Source organism: Gymnoscopelus microlampas (assembly GCF_963454915.1).
Source record: "Gymnoscopelus microlampas genome assembly, chromosome: 19".
NCBI classification, from domain to species: domain Eukaryota; kingdom Metazoa; phylum Chordata; class Actinopteri; order Myctophiformes; family Myctophidae; genus Gymnoscopelus; species Gymnoscopelus microlampas.
The window spans coordinates 6,921,916-6,944,459 of NC_139956.1; the positions used below are offsets into that span (position 1 = coordinate 6,921,916).

General features: G+C 41.3%; 1 protein-coding gene across 1 annotated transcript in view; it reads left to right on the forward strand.

Annotated features, from left to right (window-relative positions):
• The window catches only part of gc2 (guanylyl cyclase 2), a gene marked incomplete at both ends in the record, with an annotated part of 58,118 nt that overhangs the window by 24,090 nt on the left and 11,484 nt on the right, over window positions 1–22,544 (forward strand). Inside the window, 14 exons of the mRNA XM_084043270.1 lie at window positions 4,658–4,760; window positions 5,369–5,596; window positions 6,731–6,859; window positions 9,539–9,718; window positions 10,080–10,197; window positions 11,347–11,648; window positions 12,726–12,857; window positions 13,548–13,705; window positions 13,952–14,070; window positions 16,005–16,089; window positions 17,185–17,272; window positions 18,156–18,272; window positions 20,521–20,601; window positions 21,744–21,920. Of these exons, the coding sequence (XP_083899396.1) occupies window positions 4,658–4,760; window positions 5,369–5,596; window positions 6,731–6,859; window positions 9,539–9,718; window positions 10,080–10,197; window positions 11,347–11,648; window positions 12,726–12,857; window positions 13,548–13,705; window positions 13,952–14,070; window positions 16,005–16,089; window positions 17,185–17,272; window positions 18,156–18,272; window positions 20,521–20,601; window positions 21,744–21,920 (2,017 nt within the window). The remainder of the gene's footprint in view (window positions 1–4,657; window positions 4,761–5,368; window positions 5,597–6,730; window positions 6,860–9,538; window positions 9,719–10,079; window positions 10,198–11,346; window positions 11,649–12,725; window positions 12,858–13,547; window positions 13,706–13,951; window positions 14,071–16,004; window positions 16,090–17,184; window positions 17,273–18,155; window positions 18,273–20,520; window positions 20,602–21,743; window positions 21,921–22,544) is intronic.

Here is a 22,544-nt window from a genome sequence, read left to right on the forward strand (position 1 = left end):
AGACGATCTACAAGCTCACAATGCGCATTGTGAGCTTGTAGATCTGCTATTTTCAAATGGCTGAAATGTATTCAGGGCTGAAGTGGTTAATGTATGTTTTGTAATAATAATCAAATTTCTAATGATTTTAGTGGAGTAAAAGTATAATATTTGCCTCTGAGATGTAGTGGAGCAGAAGTAAAGGTATAGAAAAATGGGAAATACTCCAGCAAAGTAAAAGTACCTCAAAATTGTACTTAAGTACAGTACTTGAGTACATGTACTTGTACAGTACTGTAGTTACTTTCCCTGTAGTTACCGTAGAACTCCCTGTGAGGGCCCTTCAGTCTACCACGGGACAGTGGCTTTCAAAGAGGGGGCCGCCAGGGGGCGCCAAGAGGCTGCCAGAGGCTATGGCTATTTGGGGGTCCCACATTGTGAAGTTTGGGAACCCCTGCGCATATTAATCTGGGGGTCCTTGACATGAAAATGTTTTAAGAACCACTGGTTTAAACAAGATTCAGGAAACAACCCTCCCTACCAATATTTTATAAGCAAGCCCAAAGTCGCTTATAATAAGCGGACATGGCAACACTGTTTGAAATTAAAGGAATACTAGTGCATATACTTTGCTGCCCTCTGGCTGTCAGAGCAGTGCTGTACTTAGAGTAGTATAAATATACTGTATTGGGATGTGGGAAAGCCCTTTTAACATTTTAACATCATTTTAACATAATAGATAGACTGGGTCATATATATTCCAAATATTTGCAATTCAATTCCAACCATCGTGTTCTCATTTACTTAACATTCTTCCCTATAGGCCTGGTATCCTAGTTTTGTTGAGGCATATATATTACATTGTTTTCTCTAAACTCTATTTATGTGACTATTTACCTTGTTGACTAGGGTTTATGCTTACTCTGCTTATTCAGATCTTGCACTTCTAAGTGACTTGAAATTGTAAATTGCTGTTAATAAAGTGATAACAAGACCGTTGTTATTGTAAACTATTTCCATCTTGGATGGTAACTTAACAGATACAGGCTCATTTCCCCTTGTGTAAAGTCTGCTGACACTGCCTGTTTAGCTGGCTAAAATAGCCAGTACATTAAATGCACTGATTTGATGCACTGCATCATGTCAGTCTGTTTCTTTTATATCCCATCTCTTAAAACCACTTAAACCCTACATACTTTGTTGACCGGGGTCAACGGGGTAGAGGTTTTTTTTCCGCCTGCACCACCAAAATATGCTTCCCTACAATTGTAAGACAAAGTGGCTGTTGTGGTTAATGTATGTTTTGTAATAATAATCAAAATCTGCAAAGTAACTAGTAACAAAAGTTTTAAAATAATTTTAGTGGAGTAAAAGTACGATATTTGTCTCTGAGATGTAGTGGAGTAGAAGTATAAAATATAGAAAATTGGAAATATTCCAGTAAAGTAAAAAAAAAAAAAACTCAAAATTGTACTCATCACTTGGGTACATGTACTTTGTTACAGTGGTAGTAACAGAGTATTTCTACATTGTGGTATTGATACTTTTAAGCAAGAAATCTGAGCACATCTTCCATCACTGGTCAGACTCATTTCTAATCTTCAGCTGGTTTTCCCTCTTCCTCTTGGGTCATAGAATCTACGGCACGCATTCCTTATTCCCAGCTGGTCCATGGAGACAGAGTTATGGAACGATCAGTAAATCAAACCCGTTTCCACAGACGCAGCACATACTTTGATGGAATGCTGGTTGGTTGGAAGGCAAAATATTACTTGTTTTTTTTTCTGTGTTGATTGGGCTATCCGACATCTTTCTGTCGAAACTCGAGCCACTGCAAAAACAAGAATCACTGCCAACTATGTGGCAAAGTACAAGGGGAGAAAGATAATTCATAACCAGAATAGAACAACTGCATTAGGCTCCAAATACATAGTGAACATACTGTAACGTTGCAGTCCAGTGCAATGCAGCTACTACTGTACATGGAGTCAGTTAATTCAATGGTTGTCAGATTTAAGTCTATAAGTCACAGACTCATGCACTTGGGGAATTATGGCAAAACAGGCCTGTTCCAAAGATTATTTTTTTTTGTGGCTGGACCTAACTTTATTTTGCAATAATTAGGGACATATTGTTTATTTGAATGGACATATCCAGCTGAAAAACAACAGATTGGTTGGTAGAAGTTGAAAACAGCTTCCACTGGAAAGATAAAGTTACTTTATTTAAACGTTTTCTAACACAAGACATTCTTTTATCTCCTATTATTAGGAGCTAGATCAGGCTGCCATTATTGCCATATTGTCTGTATTGGCTATGATTGGCATCATAAAAAGGAATCATTCAGTGAAAATGGGGGCAACTATATCCTGGGGGTCCCCAAACGACCGAGCATCTATTCTATACAAACACAAGCTGAGGGGAGGGTGATATTTGTAGCTGCTCATACTCTTACAGGCTGGGGCGGCACAGGTCAGCGGGTAATATTGAGCGGGAGGAATAGAACAGAGAATAGGACAGAGGTACTAGTATGTCCTCCTGTTGAGGGCTCTTCACTGCCAGTAGGGTACAACAGCAGTAGCAATTCCAAAATACATTGGGGGAGAAGAGTGGTTAAAAAAGCAACAAAAAAAAGTAGGTAAAAGTAAAAAATAGATAAAAGAAAAAGAGGGTTTAAGTGATTAAACGTTGTTGGGGATTCCTCCCAAGTTGTGTGTTCCGCGTTTTGGTCTATTCAAACTGCCAGCACTTTCTCCAACCAACCTTGATTGGATTAGATATAATCCGATAGGGTGTCATGTATACTAGGTCATCACACACACACACACACACACACACACACACACACACACACACACACACACACACACACACACACACACACACACACACACACACACACACACACACACACACACACACACACACACACACACACCCATCTCCAGAAAGGATTACACACACACACAATGTCCACGCACACACAATGCGAGTCCCTCACCTGCAAGTCACGCGGGTCACAAAGTTTGCAGGGACTCTTTAGTACAATGAAGGGGTTTCTCCACGGTACCATCTCCTGGAATGTGATTTTCTTTTTGGATGAAAACTAAACGGAGAGAGAGAAGATGAGATTCATTAAATGACCCGTTCCTGTGGCATCTTTGTGCTGTGGGTTCAACAGGATGTGTTCATCTCATCAATGCATGGTAAGGCAATGACTAATGAACTTACTTTGTACTAGAATTTTAAAATATATGATATATGAGTGGATATTACGCTCACTCAGCTCTACAGTAAATCATCTGAAGCTATATGTATAGCCATATTGCATTGCCTGCTGAAGGTTGTTGATTGCTCAATTAAAATTAACCACTTAAACCCCAGCATCTGTATTGTGGGGAAGGCTTTCGCAGAAAATAGCAGATCGACAAGCTCACAACGCGTCGCAGCGCGACGCGTTGTGAGCTTGTCGATTGTCGATTTTTTTCTATTATTGTCGATTTTTTCTATCAATTAGTCACCCCATGGAGACTTTTTGTTTTTGTCACATTCCTTAAGCCAATAATTTGATGAGCGGTTCCGGACACAAAGAGTCTCCTTGTCTCTCCTACCGGAACTGCTGCCCACCGCTCCGCTGGTCATCAAATTATTGGCTTAGGAATGCGACAAAAAACAAAAAATATCCATGAATTCAAGTCTCCACGAGGTGACTAATCCATGGGAAAAAAATACATTTTGGGGTGAACTATCCCTTTAAGTGGTAAAACTTTCAGTGATAATCATGCACTTTCAAATGTTCTTGTCAGAGGGCGTCATGAGCGCCTAAACAAGGCTGTTTAGGCATGCTTGAATCAAGACATGTATGTCTAGACTTTCAGACCATCGATGTTAATTAGCATGCTATAATTATAACCTATTGTGTAATTAACTAGGGTGGGTATTTTTCAAATTGCGTGCGAGTGGTTTACATCAAACTTGACACGAGCCATACTGTACTGTACTGTAGCCTATAGGTCACTATTACAACCAACAGCTTGAATAAGACCTGAGGATTATAATCAAGTCAGGTACTGTACTGTAGGCTATGGGTTCATAGCAGATTATCCTGCTGTAGCTGACTGAGCCATATACACCGAACAACTTCTACAACACCTCTCTGAACTTACAGTGATATACTTGCTTATGTTTATATCTTTACATTTTACACACACAAACCCTTTAAAACCTCGAAAGCGTCCGTGACATTTTAGATTTTTGCGTTGGCTATTCAAAAATAGCAGATATAGTAGGCCTACAAGCTCACAGCGTGGCACATCTGCTATTTTTTTAAGTCTTTTGAAACATCTTGAAAGTGTGAAAACTACTGATTTAGGAGGCATTTATAAAGAATGGCTATTGGCTACCTTGGGCTTAGATCATAAAATAAGTAGACTATTCTCTTCGGCCAAAATATACAGTATATAGACAGGTTTATGGGCCCCTGATCACTCCGAGTGTGTCACACACAAACTCCTCCTCTCCCGTCTCCCTCCTTCACTCCTATTTGCTCCCTCGCCTCCTCCCCTCCTCCTCTTCCCCTCTCTACTCATTCTCTACTACTTTTGGCCATCTTCCTCACTCTCATCCACTCCTTCACATTTCTCCCTCTCCTTTCGCTCTCTCTCTTTCCCTCTTCCAGACACTCCTCCGGTCCTCCCTCCATTCTCCCCTACTCCTCCCTGTTTCTCTCCTCCTCCAATCATCCCTCCGTCTTTCCGTACCACTCCGTCAACCCCTGCTCCGTGTAGGCCTGTCACAATTATTACATAACCGCCTGATCGCTATTATTTGAGATAAGCACAATTATCTGTGTAAATTCATCTGTTGAAATGTTCATAAATATTCAAACATTTTCAAAACATTAGTTATATTAGAAATAGCCGATCTACAAGCTCACAACCCGTTGCTTCACTACGCGTAGTAGATCGGAAAGTATAAAATGATTAAATATGGCCTATTTTGACCATACCATAGTGCATCATTTATTTAGATTTAGTCATTTCGACTTTGTATATTGAAGTTATTGGTCATAATCTGCCCTGTGCAAGTTTTGTTTACATTGCGAAGCCTATAAAAGGCAAGACATCAATGTGATTTTTATTTTCCAATATTCAATGCCAAAAAAAAAACACAATTAAATCATTAACCCATTAAAACCGGCAAAACATTTTCAGATGGGGGTCCACGGCCAAATACATATTTTGGGGGTACTTGACTCGAAAAAGTGTGAGAACTACCGATTTAGGATTTAGAAGGCATTTGTAGAATCGGCCTCAGGTCTTAATGGGTTAATTGCAATTATTTGTATGACAATGGTCAACTTAACTAAGATTTTAATGATGATCGACAGCTGTACCTCCATGGCGTCCTGCGGTTCCTCCTCCCGCTGCTCCTCCTGGTGCCGCCGTGGCCCCCGGTCAGAGGGTCTCATTTCAGGGTGGGCCTGGTGGGCCCCTGGCAGTGTGACCCGCTCTTCGCCAAGGCCCTGCCCGGCGTAGCGGCCCAGCTGGCCGTCAGCCACGTCAACGGCGACCCCTCGCTCTCCCGCGCCGAGGACTTTGATTACGCCGTACTGCAGGTAGCGTGCACACACACATGCACTCTCAAAAAGAACACACACACACCCTCAAAAAGCACACACACACACACACACACACACACACACACACACACACACACACACACACACACACACAAATGAGTTACTGTATGTTACTTAATTGTTCGTATCTTAATTGGTACCCAATGTTGGGAGTTGCATCATTGCATCTTGAAGAACGCAGAGAGGTAAATGAACAGTGTAAGATGGACTGAAAGAGGTGGCCCGTATTCACCTGTTTCCTAGGCTGTGTGTTTTCCACTTCCTGTCGATTTCATTGGATATCATTGGTCATCTGACCAGTTTCATTGGATTTCATTGGATCAAATCGACAGGAAGTGGAAAACACACAGCCTAGGAAACAGGTGAATAGGTGTGTGCGATGCAGAATACAAGATAAAATTGAACAAAAGCAAAAGTTGATACAAATGTGAGAGCCAAAATACTTTTGAAGTTCCTTTAAATCAGTTATTCACAACCTTTTTTTAATTTCAAGGACCACAATTTGATAAAAAAAAACATTTGTATTATCTCTGGGACCCTAATCTACACGGTAAAATCAATGTACAAATGGAACCAAATCCATTTACAGGTCTATTTGGTTCCATGTGTACACTACAGACCTGTACTGGTCCATTTGGTTGAATGGTAAATTCATCATGTGTTAATTAGCAATCTTTCAACCTCAGCTGAACTTTGTCAAAAATAAACCACTTCAAGTTTTGATAGCTACTCAACAATGTCCAGAACAGGTTGAAATATGGCTTGATTAGACCACCGAGGGAGTCATCACTCTGATTTGTGTTCACCATGCCTCTGGTCCAGACCGCAACCCTGGTGCTGTGCAGGCTCAAAGAAACGAGTCATTAACTTTGGGAATTTGCTTTTTCATAGTGTTTCTTTAAGCTGCTGTAGTCCTACTGTGAATATCGCACCACGAACAGCCACCACTTTTCCTTGACATCGATGAAAATGTTCATGAAGTCAAGGAATGGTGTGAATTCCAAAGGATTTGGAAAAGACAAACTCTGTGACAAGAAATTCCAAATGAAGTTATGGACTAGTTATTTATGTTGCTCAATGTCCACTGTTGGTGTGATTGTTGCGCTGCAGGAGCCATGTGAGACATCCAGGGCCCTGGAAGCCTATCTGGGCTTCTATACCAAGGCATCAGGCTTCATAGGACCCATCAACCCTGGATACTGTGATGCGGCATCACTAGTGGGCAAAGGCTGGAACAAGGTAGGTGTGAGTGCGAGGGGGGGATGGGTGTTTAACGGTTTTAACCACATGAACCATAGTGTCCCTGGCATGTCATAATAGGTTAACATTCAGCGAAAATAGATCTACAAGCGTACGTGTCATGGCATGAGCTTGTACATTTATTTTCGAAGAGATTTAGTGTTGAGGGGGAAAAAAGAAAATGGCCAAGTATAGACTCCCGTGGGACATCTGTCAAGTATATAGGGTTTAAGTGATTAACTAAGATTAAGGTATATTAAGGTAATTATCATCATTAGGGACAATCACATGCTTGAAAATTAAGTAAACCAAAAATAATTCACCAGTTGATCACAACCTATATCAAATGTTGGCAAAAAACTAATTTAGATTGTTTATGTAAAACTTGACTTGGGGCAACTTGAATCATTCATTTGACAGAATTTTAATGAGGCAACATATCAACTACAGTACAGGTAAATAAGTAGTTACACCTCATTATTTGGGCGGCAAAGGTTTTCAATTCAAAATGAGCCTATGTTCCCATTATGGACCATATAAGCTCCCCCATGCTCCTGCTCCAAATGTCAGGGACGAGTTGGTCGGAAGGAGAGACAGACTTTATTCTGTGTTTTTAAAATAATAAAATACTACAATTTTACTTTTCTTGTGTCAAAAATGTTTTAACAAACAGAAATGTGGGCCCAAAACAATTGGGATCAACTTAAGCAACTGAACTGAACAGCACAACTGATCTAACCAGAACGACAGATAAGGGGAACATACAGTATATAGTGGGCGGTCAGACCACTACTGACCAAAAAAAAGGGGCTAGACAAAAACTACCATTAACTACAAATAACTACAACCTAAACCCATACAATACTAACTAAGATTAACTAATGAAATTACAATCCAACCGAAATACCAAAAAACACATTTGCCCATTTGCCCTAATAACAATAAATATATGAATAATTTCAATAAATTGTACAGAGTTGAATCTAACATAAGATTGAATGTCATATTACTGGAAGTTAAATACCATTGCTCTGGGTGGGGTGCATGACATGTGTTGGGGGTATGGCTGGTGTGTGGGATCAGAGGGGTGGATGGTGGGAAGGATGCTGGCATCAAGGTGGTGTGACGGGGGGGGTGCTGGTGCAGGGGGAGGTTTGGCAGGGCTGGACGGTGACTAAGTGGAAGGGGAACACCATGCCAGAGGAGAAGGGCAACCAAGCTTCTTCAACTTGGCTGCAATCAGGGGTCCAGGGGTTAAGCTCGCTCTTTCATCCCCACGTAGGAGAAGGCCTGCCATTTAGGATGGTACTTCAGAAGGTACTTCAGAAGGGCACTGTGGAATACCTGTGTGTTCTAACATGAAAGCACACAAACATCCACAGTAAACCATTGGCAGTGGTGGAGAAAGTACTCAAATGTTTTACTTAAGTAAAAGTATCAATACTGCAATGTAGAAGCACTCTGTTACAAGTAAAAGTCTGGAATTCAAAATTGACTTGAGTAAAAGTACATAAGTATTGGTATCGAAATGTACTTAAAGTACCAAAAGTAAATGTACTAAAATGTTTGAAAATAGAAGATCTACAAGCTCACAACACATCGCAAAGTGACACGTGAGCTTGTAGATTGCTTTGGTATTTTCAAAGATGTTTTATTTTATTCATTTGAAAACTTCTGCAAAATGAGTAGGCTACTTTCTACTTTTGGTACATGTTGACACCAATAGTTTTGTACTTTTACTCAAGTACATTTTGTATTCAAAACTTTTACATGTAACAGAGTATTTCTACATTGCAGTATTTATATACTTTTACTTAAGTAAACAATTTGAGTACTTTTTCCACCACTGCTACATTGGAACAATCAGTTTTGATCACCACCAGGTGTGTTGTGTTGTTCCCACATACAGTAGCAACAACTGATCACCAGTAGCCTAATAAAGTAGAAAACATATCAAACTTGAACCCAAAAACTTGTAAACGCAACCACGCAAGCGATATTGTCCAAGATGTTTACAGAGGAGCATTTTAACGTGTGAATGTATCAAATAGCCTAGTAAATTAAATGAAATAGGCCTACCAGCAGATCCAGGGTCGCACTCCAGCAGACAGTCCAGAATAGAGGATTCTTGTACCACGTTGTTTTAATATAATATTTGGAGATGTACAAAGGCTACAATAATAATAATACAACACTGCTCGGATTATGAAAGCTAGCTCACACTCAGCACAGAATCTGAACACAAAGGCATCATCAATCAACTGAACCTGCTCATTCATTTCTCTGTTTAGCGCACCAGGTGCAATTAACCTGCCTGTGACTCAAGAGCCCAGCTCTGTCATGTGTGCGTGTGCACGTGCGTGTATTTGCGTGCGTGCATTTCATCTTTTTAATTGTGTCGTGCAACTGTATTTGTTGCATTATGATGGATAATGCATTGCATATCGCAGCCTATTTTAAGATTGTTTTAATATTAAACTTTGAAGGTGTACATTTGTGATTTTCTTTTCTTTTTGTAAGTCCACACAAGTGTTTTGATTTGTTGTAGAAAAAAAGAACGAAAATAAACCATTCATTCATTCATTCATATGATATTGTCAATAGGAGATGTAAAAATAAAACCCTCAAAAAACTATTTTCTCCCTTCTCTTCTCTTCTCTTCTCTTCTCCTCTCCTCAGCCTCTGTTTTCATGGAGCTGTGTAGGTAGTGAGTTGGATGATGCCCACAGTCACCCCACCTTCGCCCACTCCATGCCCCGGCCAGCCCAGGTGCTGGTCAACCTCATGCACTACTTCAGGTGGGCCCACGTGGGCATCATCTCTTCCTCACAGGACATCTGGGTGGAAACAGCCACCAAGGTTTGAAAAATATTTTACACATATTATACAAAAAGTATACAAATTACATTGGGAAAAAAATATGGACTGTTTTCGCAAAAAATACACGATTTGAAAAATATATTTTTCTTCTAAAGATGATTACAAAATGTGGACTTTTTTTGTTCATCTATTTATTTGTTAAAGGATTTTAAAGGCTACTTCTCTCCACACATTTCAAGGTGCTATGTCTGGTTCTAACATGTCTTCACAATGGAACAATATAGGTTCACAATCAGAGAAGTTATACCCTTGAATATGATTTTGAATGTAAGGTATAAAGCATCTTTTCCCTGTAGTGTAGGTGCTAACATGATGTGTGTATGTACTGTCTCCCATCCAGCTGGCTAACTCTTTGAGAGGCCGTGGTATGGCGGTCAGAATGGTGGCTTTCATAGAGAACACACCCCACGGCGTCAAAAGAACCCTGGACAAGGTCCGCAAGATGGGAGACATGCGCCGTGAGTCCTATTATTGTTTTATAGTGTTTATTGTTACTTTGTATTTCTGTTACTGATATATTCCGTTCTGTCCTTTTTTTCCCTTATTTTTTTTCTCTCCCCAATTTAGTCGTTATGCCAATTAATTCCTACCCAGACACATTTCTGTGTTGTCACTGCTGTCCTATCCTACTGGCTCACCTGCCAGTGAGGAGCCCCCACCGGGAGGACGTAGGGCCTTCGTCCTATTCCTTCCGCTCAACACGCCGGATGCACCACGGTGGATTAAAACCCACAACCTCCCCTACTTCATCTCTCTCTCAGCGAGGGGGTCCTTGGCATGAAAACGTTGACGATTCCTGCGATAGAGAACTAGAGGCCGTTTTTTTTTTATATTGAAAATCCCATAGGGACATCTTAGATTGCTTCATGCTGTGTTCCATGAGCGGGGGCGATTTTACTCAAATGGATATGAAGCATCAACTGACGGTGAAAAAGTTATTAATTTAACAACAACAACAAAAACACAGACTATCAAATGTAACTCAATATCATAAACGACACAGAGTCGCATACCACATACTACGGGGCTGATTTGTTTATTCTTGAAAGCTAGAGTTCTTATGACGCGATCTAAAAATTTCCCTATGGGGTTTTCAATAGAAAAAATACTTCTGTGACCCAGGGGTAGCGGGAGTGACGTCAAGACTTCCGATACTCTATAATATATCAGTGGTTTTCAACCAGTGGTCCTTGAGGGAGTAACAGGGGGTCCCCAGCAAAATGAGTTAACATAAGCGTCACAATCATTTTAACCGCTTAGCTTTGGCTATTCAAAAATAGCAAATATACAATCTCATAGCGCGGCCTATGAGCTTGTATATCTGCTATTTTTGAAAAACCTTGAAAAAGTGTGCATATCTTTGAATATTTATATTTTTTTAAAGCAAAAATTAACTGATATCTTTGCTTTTGGCGGTCCCTGGCACAAAACATTTTCAAGTGGTGGTCCGCAGCCAAATGTATAACAATTTAGGGGTCCTTGGCATGAAAAAGGTTGAAAACCACTGCTCTATATGAAATGTGTTCTGATGAAATCTGAACATATATTTTCACGTCAAACGCTCATCCTCCGTCTCCCCCCCCCCCCCCCTCTCTCTCTCTCTCTAGTGGTCATCCTCTGCATGCACTCGGTGCTGCTGGGCGGTGAGCTCCAGAAGGAGCTCCTGGAGACGGCCTACGACATGCGGATGGTCGACGGCTCTGTGGCGTTCGTCCCCTACGACACCCTGCTGTACAGCCTGCCCTACCGCAATGTGAGCCACCCCGTGCTGAGGAACAACGCCCGGCTGCTGAAGGCCTACGACGCCGTGCTCACCGTCACCGTGGACTCGCCCAAGACGTCGTTCTACGAGGCCCTGGCGGGCGCCGTGGAGAGGGGGGAGGTGGCTAAGACCCTGAAGCCACAGCAGGTATATTATGATGAGAAGATGACAGAGGTGATGATGAAGATGAGGGGTGACATTTGCAGAGTTGCTCAGTTTGTTCAGTGGGGGGCAGTTGTGGAAAACGTACTCAAATGTTTTACTTAAGTAAAAGTATCAATGCAATGTAGAAATACTCTGTTAAAGGTATTGTAGGGAACATTAAGCCTAAATTTAAAATATATATATATATATACAGTATATTTTGCATTTTTTCCCCTCTATCAGCCACTATATAATGATGCTGGGGTGTTTTCCTGCATTGAAACACAGTCCTCCTTCTGAAATCCGTATTTTCCCTAATGTTTATGTGTTCTATGTTTATGTCCGGTACGTAAATTAACGCACGCATGTGCGCGTCCGTGCGCGTCCGTGTCCGTATGAACGTTTACTTTCGGTTTTAAAACGCTCTCAAACTTCGTTTTTGAGGCACATAATTTACTTTTAAGATAGCGTGTGGATAGAATTTAGTTGTTTAACTTCATATATGTGGTCAATTTATCATGAAAGAGCCTATTTTTTTTTTTTAATTCAGAGAACCAGCAGGGTGGGAATTTCCGCATATTGTATCCCAATAAAGCAACCTGTTTTCGGGCACCATCCCTTCAAAAGTACCTCTCTATGGAAGTCCCTCCTGCGTCACCCCCTGGTGGTCGGGGAAAAGTACTGCTGGTGTTTATTTACCTCTGAACTCGCCGTGTATCCCTTTAAGTAAAAGTCCGGAATTCAAAATTTACTTGAGTCAAAGTACAAAAGTATTGGTATCAAAATGTCACCATAGCATGGTGATTGAAAGAAGACTTTAAACTAGCAACTGGAAGCATATAGTATTTATGAGAATGTTTATTAAGGTAATAAAAGGTAATAAGTTCGGCAAAAACCCATCCGCTTGAATGGAGCCTAATTCTTTCTGACACCAGCAGGGGTAAAACAGCGAGACCACAGGCCATTCATATGAACTATCACTTCCTATACAGCCTCAATTTAATTTAACTCAGAGGCTGGCCCCTGGTTGGTTATACCACTATCTGACCACAAAATTGTGCGTGTGTGCGTGCGTTCCAGGTGTCTCCTCTGTTCGGTACCATCTACAGTTCCATAGTGTTGATGGCACATGCCGTGAAGGGGCTGAGGGAGTCAGGTGACCGACTGTCTGGATACAACCTGGCCAGACACTCACGCAACCTGACCTTCCAGGTACGCAGCCCTCACATTCAAGTAGATCTGGCTAAAGGGCCATCATGATGGTTTTATTAACCCATTAAGACCTGAGGCTGATTCTACACATGCCTTCTAAATCAGTATTTCTCAAACCTTTTCAAGTGAAGAACCCCCAGATCGCCGCGGACAACGGACAACGTTCTAAATCCTAAGAGTTTTCAGGGGGAAAAAATTATGCTATATATATATATAGCTAAAATCTGAAATGACACAGGTGCTTTCCCAAATTTAAAGGGTTAAACCAAATGTATATAAAAATGGTGATTTAAAACAGTTAACCGCACACAGAAACATTGGAGTTTCTGTGTTGTGTGAAGTTCATGTAACACTAACAGTCTGCCTCACATTGCATCCAGTATTACAATTCATGCTTTTCACTATAACAACACTAAGAAACGTTGCTTCTTTTGCTTAGGGAAATTACATTAAAAGTCATGGAGAAGTAAGAGAAATGTCTTTGAGAACGATTGATGGAAAAAATAATTTAACGAATAAATAGTTTTTTTTCACATTAACGAATAAATCGTTTTTTTTCACATTAAAGTAAATGTTAATTGCATGTTGCCTTTAAGTTAACGTGGCTCACATTAGAACATGGGTATCAGGTACAATTCTCAATGATGTTTTGGTGTGCGTGTGCGTGTGCGTGTGCGTGTGTTGTCGCAGGGTTTCAGTCACCCCATCAAAACCAGCGTATCTGGAGCTGCTATGGTCAACTACCTGGTGTTGGACACAGATGGACTGTCCTCGGAACTAAAGCCCACATACATGTATGTTGTTGTTGTTGTTTACTTTGGTTGGAGTGGAATGAAAAGGAAGACACAGTCAGCGCTCCAGGGCACATGATTGGACCACACTGGTCTGATACCACCAAAGTGTTTATGATCACAGTAAAGTTATTGAGTGTACGTACTATATTACAGTGGTAATACTAATAAAATACTACAGAACATTTGACATTTTGCTCAGAAGCTCCGTAAAGAATGGGAAAAGAGAACCCTGCCAACAACAGAAGCTATACATGTCATAATGATATCAGTAACTGAATGAATCCCATTGATTGATAACAGGATCGATATGGAAGTCAACCTGCTGCGGTTCCTGGGCAGAGAGATCCACTACCCTCGTGGCTACGGACCCAGCAAGGACCACTCCTGTTGGTTCACTAAGGGAGTCATCTGCTCTGGAGGTGAAGCTCGCCTCTCACACTCGCACTCAGCACATACTGTAGTGTACACGTGGACACATGTGTATCCTCGCTGTCGGGTGGAAACCTTGTATGTCCAAAACTGTTACTTTTCAAAAAATGGGAAAAAATACCCTGGGCCATATTTTCGCCAGTGCCTTACCCATTATCCCTAAACGTCTTTGCCATTTTTAACACCCCTGTGTTCCAATCGATCCAATGTAGCTATTCTTTTGTCACAAGCTCTCGTTAATGCTTTATATTGGTTCAATATTTATAAAACCCACAGACCTAACCACTTTCACTCTAACATTTTTCTAAAATAGCAAAAATAGACAAACTACAAATGTGTTACATTGTGATGTGTTGTGAGCTTGTAGATCTGCTTATTTTTTTCGTTGCTACTTTTGCGTGATAGGCCACTGTAGTATGACGAAGGAGGGTATTCATTTACGAAAAAAACATAACAAGTTGAATATATGGTACCATATGGAGATAGGAGGTTTCTACCCTACAGCGACGTTATACTATGCACATGTACACGCAGATGCCCCCATAAACAGTTCAATATATACACATGCACACAGACACACACATGCATGATTACTCTGCACAGGGCCCACCCACACACTGTTTAGACATGATCGCTCATGCCAACACATACACATCTTAACACGTTACATTTGAACCAAATGTTTTCACTGGATTCTAAATAGTGACGCTCTACTCCACTGCACAGCTATGTGTGACATTTACTACAGTGAACATGTTTTTAAATATTAAGATGAGTGACATATTTAAGGAAGAACCTGTTCAAAAAAAAAGTAACATCTGATCATGCTCTGAGGCACGTATAGAATGCTGAGCATGCCCATTTCACCTAGATTTTGAATCAAGATGGCAAGAGAAAAAGATTTGAGTGACTTTGAAAGAGGGTTCAGGTTCATTGGTGGAGCACGGATGGCAGGAGCTTCAGTCACAAAGACTACAGTTTCTATAGGAACACTAGTGACTTAAGTGACATCTGCATTTATAATAGATCTGTGGGAAGGACATCAGTAAATATGTTTTGGACATTGAGGTTGCTTATTGTCAACTCTGGAGAGAGTATTAGCTAAATTCCTAAATTGTAAATTGACTTTGTGTGCACAGTTTCATATCGATCGGGCCAACGGTGCCGGAGATTAGCTGTTGACAGACAGACAGACAGACAGACAGACAGACAGACAGACAGACAGACAGACAGACAGACAGACAGACAGACAGACAGACAGACAGACAGACAGACAGACAGACAGACAGACAGACAGACAGACAGACAGACACGCACACGCACACGCACACGCACACGCACACGCACACGCACACGCACACACACACACACACACACACACACACACACACACACACACACACACACACACACACACACACACACACACACACACACAGTCTCTGCCACGCCTTCGGCCTGGCGAAGACAATAAACTACATAGAGAGGGATGTTATAGTAGGGTTACAATGTCCTCATCCAAAGGGCAGGAGGGGCCACTGAATGGTTCGATGAGTATGTACATGAATCATATGCTTCCTTTAATTTGTCACCCGTCTGTATATATTTGATGATTCATGTTTTGCGACTGACACTATAATAGAAGTGCTGCTGGCAATAGACCTGTAAGCTCTCTACACGCACACAGTAGATCAGAGTAGAACACACACATACGTATAGATGTCCTTATACAAACACACACATATGCATTCACAAACATGGATTCACTGGACACAAGCAGACAGACGGACACAGAGAGACACAGACAGACAGACAGACAGACAGAAAGAACATGACACCCATGTGTAATCTTGTAAAATGTTAGTTATACAGTAACTGAAACTTTCCTCAAAATTAAATGTGTCCACGGTTTTGTGTTCTGCAGGTGTAGACAAGTACTCAGCCATTGGGATGATACTTGTTCCACTACTGTCTACTGTGTTTGCTGTAGCCCTGATCTACGGCATCAGGTACTGTACAGTCCCAGAATACTACCATACACAAACACACCAGTTCTACATAGTGTTAAAGAAATAACTATGTGATGTCGTCACTCTGTAAAATGGTGGGTTATAAACCTTGCAATGTTTTCTGGCTGTCAACCCGCAAATAAATTATACTTTTACAACTTAAACAGAGGGCACAATGGTAAGGATTAACAACCCTCTAATGTCAACAGACTGTTAAATAGTGAAGAGATGTAGGCTATTATGCTGTCATGTTAACAGACAACAAAATACACAGAATTAATAACTTTCCAATAGTACAAGCCACAAATGGTATAAACAATTCCAGCTTTCCAGACGCATATTACAGTACACACGCATTTACAATCCACGCACATCACGTGCGTGGTACAGCCCAGGGGTTAGAATATGCAACCCGTCTGTCAATCCTATAATTTGGGGAATGTGGTGCATAACCTTCTGCCGATCTCCAACATTTCCGGTACACAGATCAAGCGTTTAATGGACTCATTCACCATGGCGCCCACACAAAAAATGTGTAGCCTACACATTTTTTATGGTGCTCCTGTGGATCCCACAATTTACTTTGAGACCACCTGGTATTAATCTGCACCGCTTCCTAAGTTCCTTTGTAGAGTCACAATTCACACGATCACTTTTATTAATTAAACCATATGATATGATATGATGAATATATTGAATTTTCCTGTTATGACCAAAATAAAGTACTACTACTACTATTTAGTCCAGGTTAAATCGGAATGATTTCAATCTGATTGACGAATCACTTTGGCCCTTTGTTGTTTAGGCTGAGCACAATCTTTCACACATTTCCTCACATGAATAAATCAAGACCAAAATAGTAGATCTACAAGCTTGCAACGTTTCGCGATGCGACGTGTTCTGAGGTTGTAGATCGGCTATTTTTGAACAGCCAAATAAAGTATAAGATACGGTTAAAGTGGTTAAACTGCTAATATACTACGGTGACGAATTTTGCTGGTGACCCACTGTCCTTGGACCCCACTTTGAGAACCACTGTTGTATATCGACATACAGTAACTCCCCATGTTTCACTGCTGGTCCTTTGTTGTGCAGGCGAAGCCTCACCATTATGAAGAGTCGCAGCAAGATGATGCTGACACTGGCTGACGTCACCTTCATCAACCCAGCCATTTACAACAGGGTCAGTGTCAGTGTCAGTGTTACTCTGTTCCCCACAGTCTGCTGCATCTGTTTGTACAGTAACTGTACCACTGTAGCATTACTAGCACACAGGACAGGTCAGCTAAAGGGTGACCATGGCCTGACCATGCAGAGCTCTATAAGTGAGCACCAGGACCTTGAACCGGACCCTGAAATTAACAGGAAGCCAGCGCAAAGAGGCCAGGACTGGAGTGATGTGGCACCTTCTGCTGGACCTGCTTAACAATCTGGCAGCAGCATTTTGAATTAACGTTGGTATTAATAAAGTGTTATTGCATCAGAGTTAAGACCATGTTATTTTACGACGGCTTTGAACGTCATAATCAAGGATGGCCAGAACTATCTGTTTAACCCTGCAAGGCCCAGTGTGATCGCACGATCACATGTATGTTTTATAAAGAAATTAGTTTAAATCATTTTTCTTTTCTGTTTTTTTTTTTTTTTTCACCTCTAAATCCTCATTGGGTCCTATTGTTTAGTCTTACAATGCCATTGGCCAGGATATTTGCATATAAATACCCCCCACAGAGCCAGGAATCATCACAACTTGAAAAGAATCTGGGCCTTGCAGGGTTAAGGGGATAGTTCACCCAAAAATGAATTTCTATCGAAATTGCCTACGGCAATAATTTGATGACCGGCAGCGGCTCCGGTAGGAGACACAAAGAGTTTCCTTTGTGTCTCCTACCGGTCCGCTGGTCATCAAATTATTGGCTTAGGCGACAAAAACAAAAGAATATCCATGAATTCAAGTCTCCATGGCGTGACTAATCGATAGAAATTTAGTATTTTTTTGGGTGAGCTAAGTATTTTTAAAGACACACACATTATAACACCAACATTCCTCCTCTACCTGTGTGCAGAAGTCAGATGAGAGCAGAGGAGGCAGCAACGGTGCGTCAGAGGTCGAGCACAGCTTGTCTTCCATCTCCATCCTGACGCCCGCCACGCACGAGAACTCCAGCGTGGTCGTCTTCGAGGTGAGACGCCGCCTCTAAACGGGAAGCTATATACTGGCTTATGGGATCGGGTTCGGTGTTAATTTCATCCACTAGCTTTTTTCACTGATGAAAACTAAATCAAAACCAAGCTATGATGACTAAAACTAAGACTAAATATATTGACAATTTCGGCAACAAATAAAAATAGGCTAAGACGGGTCTTCAACAGGGGGACCCCTAGGGGGTCCTCAGAGTTACTACAGGGGGTCCGCCAAATCTTTGTGTGATATGTTTTTTTTTTTACCTTATCCACTTATAACCCTAGCATCCCTTTTCTGAGGAGAACTTTAGCCAAAAATAGCAGATCTACAAGCTCACAACGCCTCGCGCTGCGAGGCGTTGTGAGCTTGTAGATCGGCTATTTTTGGAAAAGAGGTATAGGCGTAGTGGGAAAAAAGAGCAGACCACGTAAACAAAAAAAAGTTGAATCTGAAACACAATTTTATACAATATGGGGGTCCCTGCTTCATCTCTCTCTCGGCTAGGGGGTCCCTGCTTCATCTCTCTCTCGGCTAGGGGGTCCCTGCTTCATCTCTCTCTCGGCTAGGGGGTCCCTGCTTCATCTCTCTCTCGGCTACGGGGTCCCTGCTTCATCTCTCTCTCAGCTAGAGGGTCCCTGCTTCATCTCTCTCTCAGCTAGGGGGTCCTTGGCCTGAAAACGTTGAAGACCCCTGGGCTAAGATGTTAGGTAATGTAGGGACTAATGGAGAAGAGATCCAGTAGAACTAAAAGACAAGTCATTTTATGTTTGTTTTATGTATGTTTGTTTGCAATAGCCGATCTAGTAGATTGGTTATTTCCAGAGTGCAACCAAGTGTAAAATCAGGCATTACAACGCCATCAAGGCACCGCCAAAATACACTTTTGACGACAAAATCAACTGTAGATTTAGTCGACTAAAATTGCTGATATTTAGTCGACTAAAACTAGACAAAAACTAAAACATTTCGGATTACAAAAATATGACTAAAACTAAATGAATTAAGACTACTAGACCATACCCGGTCGGCGCAGCGCATCCGTGGGGGGATATGCGCACATGATCTGGCAACCCGGGAGGCAGTTCGTCCCATAGCTGGGCAGCCCCGTAACCATGGCGACAGTGTTTGACACAAAAACGCTAATAAGAAGCTGAGATTTGATGAAATTGAAAAACGGGCTTCACAGTTAAGTTCAGATGGTAATGGTCAATGGCTGTGTGCAAAATCAGAGCAATTGGTCCAGCCAGTGAGGAGAACCGGGTAGCTTCACCACCACCACTACAAACGCACAGAGGTTACTAGAATTATTAAGACTATGACTAAAACTACATTTTCTGTCAAAATGAACAGTGTTTGGGTGTTCAGATTATTCCCATCAGTGATTTGAAACCTTGGAGATTTGAGTGTCTGAAATAAATGTATACTTCGTTGACCGGTGTCCCCCAGGGGACTGTACTGTACTGATGCTTTGAAGCTCTGAAAATATCTGATCTGCAAGCTCACAACGATCAGATTTTTTCGCAGAATCTTCGCCTATTACGACATGAATTGGGACACTAGGATTCATATGGTTTAGGGTTGCAATAATGAATTACTAACTAATCAATTCAATCGATTATGAAACAATATAAATTTCACATCACATACTTTTTGCTATGTTTTAAATTAAACGGTTTAATTGATTAAAAAGAAAATCTATTGCAACATTTTCACATCAATTTAAAAAAAAGAAAACACCCCTTTCAATTACTCAATCAACAGAAAAAGTAACCGGTAGAATAAGCACTAAGAAAGTGATTGATGGTTGGCGAAAGGGCCTCTCTGTGTGGAGTTTGCATGTTCTCCCCGTGTTCCCTAGGGTAGGTACCCTCACAAAAACATGCAGTAGTTCAGGTCACTATACTGCCTCCCCCTGGTCAGCCGGGGCGCCTGATGGAGGGGAAAGGAACTGGTTGGAATAACGTGTTCCTTCCACGCGCTACGTCCAACCAGGGAAACTCCCCCCTGTCAGCTGACAAGAAGGTCAGTTGGCTCTCATGCATTGAAGGAGGCATGAGCTCGGCCCTGGCCTCCCTAGGTTGGCAGAGGGAAGGTAGTGCCCAGGATTACATAGACAATTGGCACTGGGTGTAAAAAATGGGGTTACAAAATCGTGGGATAAAAATGTAGAAAAAAAAAAGAAAAAAAAGTGATTGATGATTGGTTACAGCCCTAATGTGGTTACATGTTTCTATTCCTTCCTGTAGGGAGACTGGGCATGGGTGAAGAAGATGCCATCTGGATCCTTCTCTGGCGTCAGCCATAAGACCAGGGACGTGTTTCAACAGGTCAGTTCTGTCATTTTCAACCTATTTTCATATGTCATATTTTGACGTGCTACTATAACCCTATCTATCTATCTCTGTAAAGTTGTCTGTCCAAAGTGTCCATGCATCCGTTAGTTCAGTGCTTCTCGAGTTCAGTCCCGTTTACTGTGGGTTCTCCATCCTACCAGATAGACTGTAACTAGTCCCTAATCTGTAACTAGTCCCTAATTAGACAACTACTGTACAAGGACACCAGATTATGGGTACGGTCACCAGTGGTGGAAAAAGTACTCACATTTTTGACTTAAGTAAAAGTATGCAGAATGTCCCATTTCAAGTTTTCAAATGTATACAAATATTTTGAAAATAGCCGATCTACAAGCTCACAATGCGTCGCGATGCGACACATTGTGAGCTTGTAGATCGGCTATTTTCAAATGGCCGAAATGGGACTGAAGAGGTTAATGTATGTTTCGTAGTAATACGGTAATCAAAATCCACATCTAAGTAACTAAAGTTTTTATATAAATGTAGTGTGGAGTAAAAGTACAATATTTGGATCCGAGATGTAGTGGAGTAGAAGTTAAACTATTGGAAATTGGAAATACTCAAGTAAAGTAGAAATTGTAGAACAGTAAATGTAGGCTACTTAGTTACTTTCCACGACTGACGGTCACACATACAGTAGCATCTGACAGGGAGTAGCCAACGCATGCCAAGGCGTTGAATGTGTCAATATATCCCATGTTGTCTTGCGGGTTGTGGGCAGTGCAGGTTTTCTGGTGTGTATTTCATTTAACTTACGTTGGAGTGGTTGGTTCACAGAGAGAAAACTACAAGTGAAATGCCTGCCAAGTGGGGTCAATCATTACCATGACACTTCATTCCTGTTGGTTGGCGCCTGGTCATAAGTTCACCAATGTTGAATTGCACTCTCGCATATTTTCAACAAATCTTAAAGAGAAAGTGACAATTTTGGAATGTTTTTGAAACATTTTAACAACACAACTCTTGTATGGGGGTCTCTCGACACAAAATATGTTCAGATAGGGTTCTGCGGCCAAATATACATTTGGGGGGTCCTTGACATGAAAATATTTTGACAACCACTGTCATAGAACACAACCCTCTCTTCATCTCTCCTCCTCCTCCTCCTCCTCCAGCTGAGAGACCTGCATCATGAGAACGTGAACCCCTTTTTCGCGTTCTTCTACGACTGCGGCGTGTTCGCCACGGTGACGGAGTTCGCCTCCAGAGGCAGCCTGGAGGACCTGGCCCTCAACGAGGACGTCAAGCTGGACTGGATGTTCAAGTACTCGCTGATGATGGACCTCGTCATGGTATGGATGGAAGGAAAGGGGGAGTGGATGGTTGGGTTGGGGAATTCAGTTTCAGCTTAATACTTCCTACGGTTAATATGAGCATCAAATCAATATTTTAAATGTGTTTTTTTTTTTTGCACATGCATTCCATAAATTCCATAGGGCTAGACCAGGGGTGGGCAACTTGATGGATGATGGAGAGGGCCACTATATTTCCACACTCACCCCAGAGGGCCACATTGCATATACTGTCGGGCCATTCTATGTCACACAAAAGTAGCAAAAATAGCCGATCTACGAGCTCAAAACGCGTCGCACTGCGACACGTTTTAAGCTTGTAGATCGGCTATTTTTACTATTTTTTATAGGAATCCTGATTTTTTTTTCTTTTGCTATTTTTGAATTTGAATTCTTAAAAGTAACATTTTTATTTAATTCCAAATGTATTTAGTTATACTTATGTTAACTTTATGAACTTAAATACAAATACATTGGACATAAAAAAGACAATAGAATTTTTATATTTTAATCAATTAACCTCTCTACCCATTCAGATTCTGTGTCACTTTTTGATTTGAGCTAAAAAACATTATTTTACACCTTGGCTATTCAAAAATAGCAGATATACAAGCTCATAGCGCG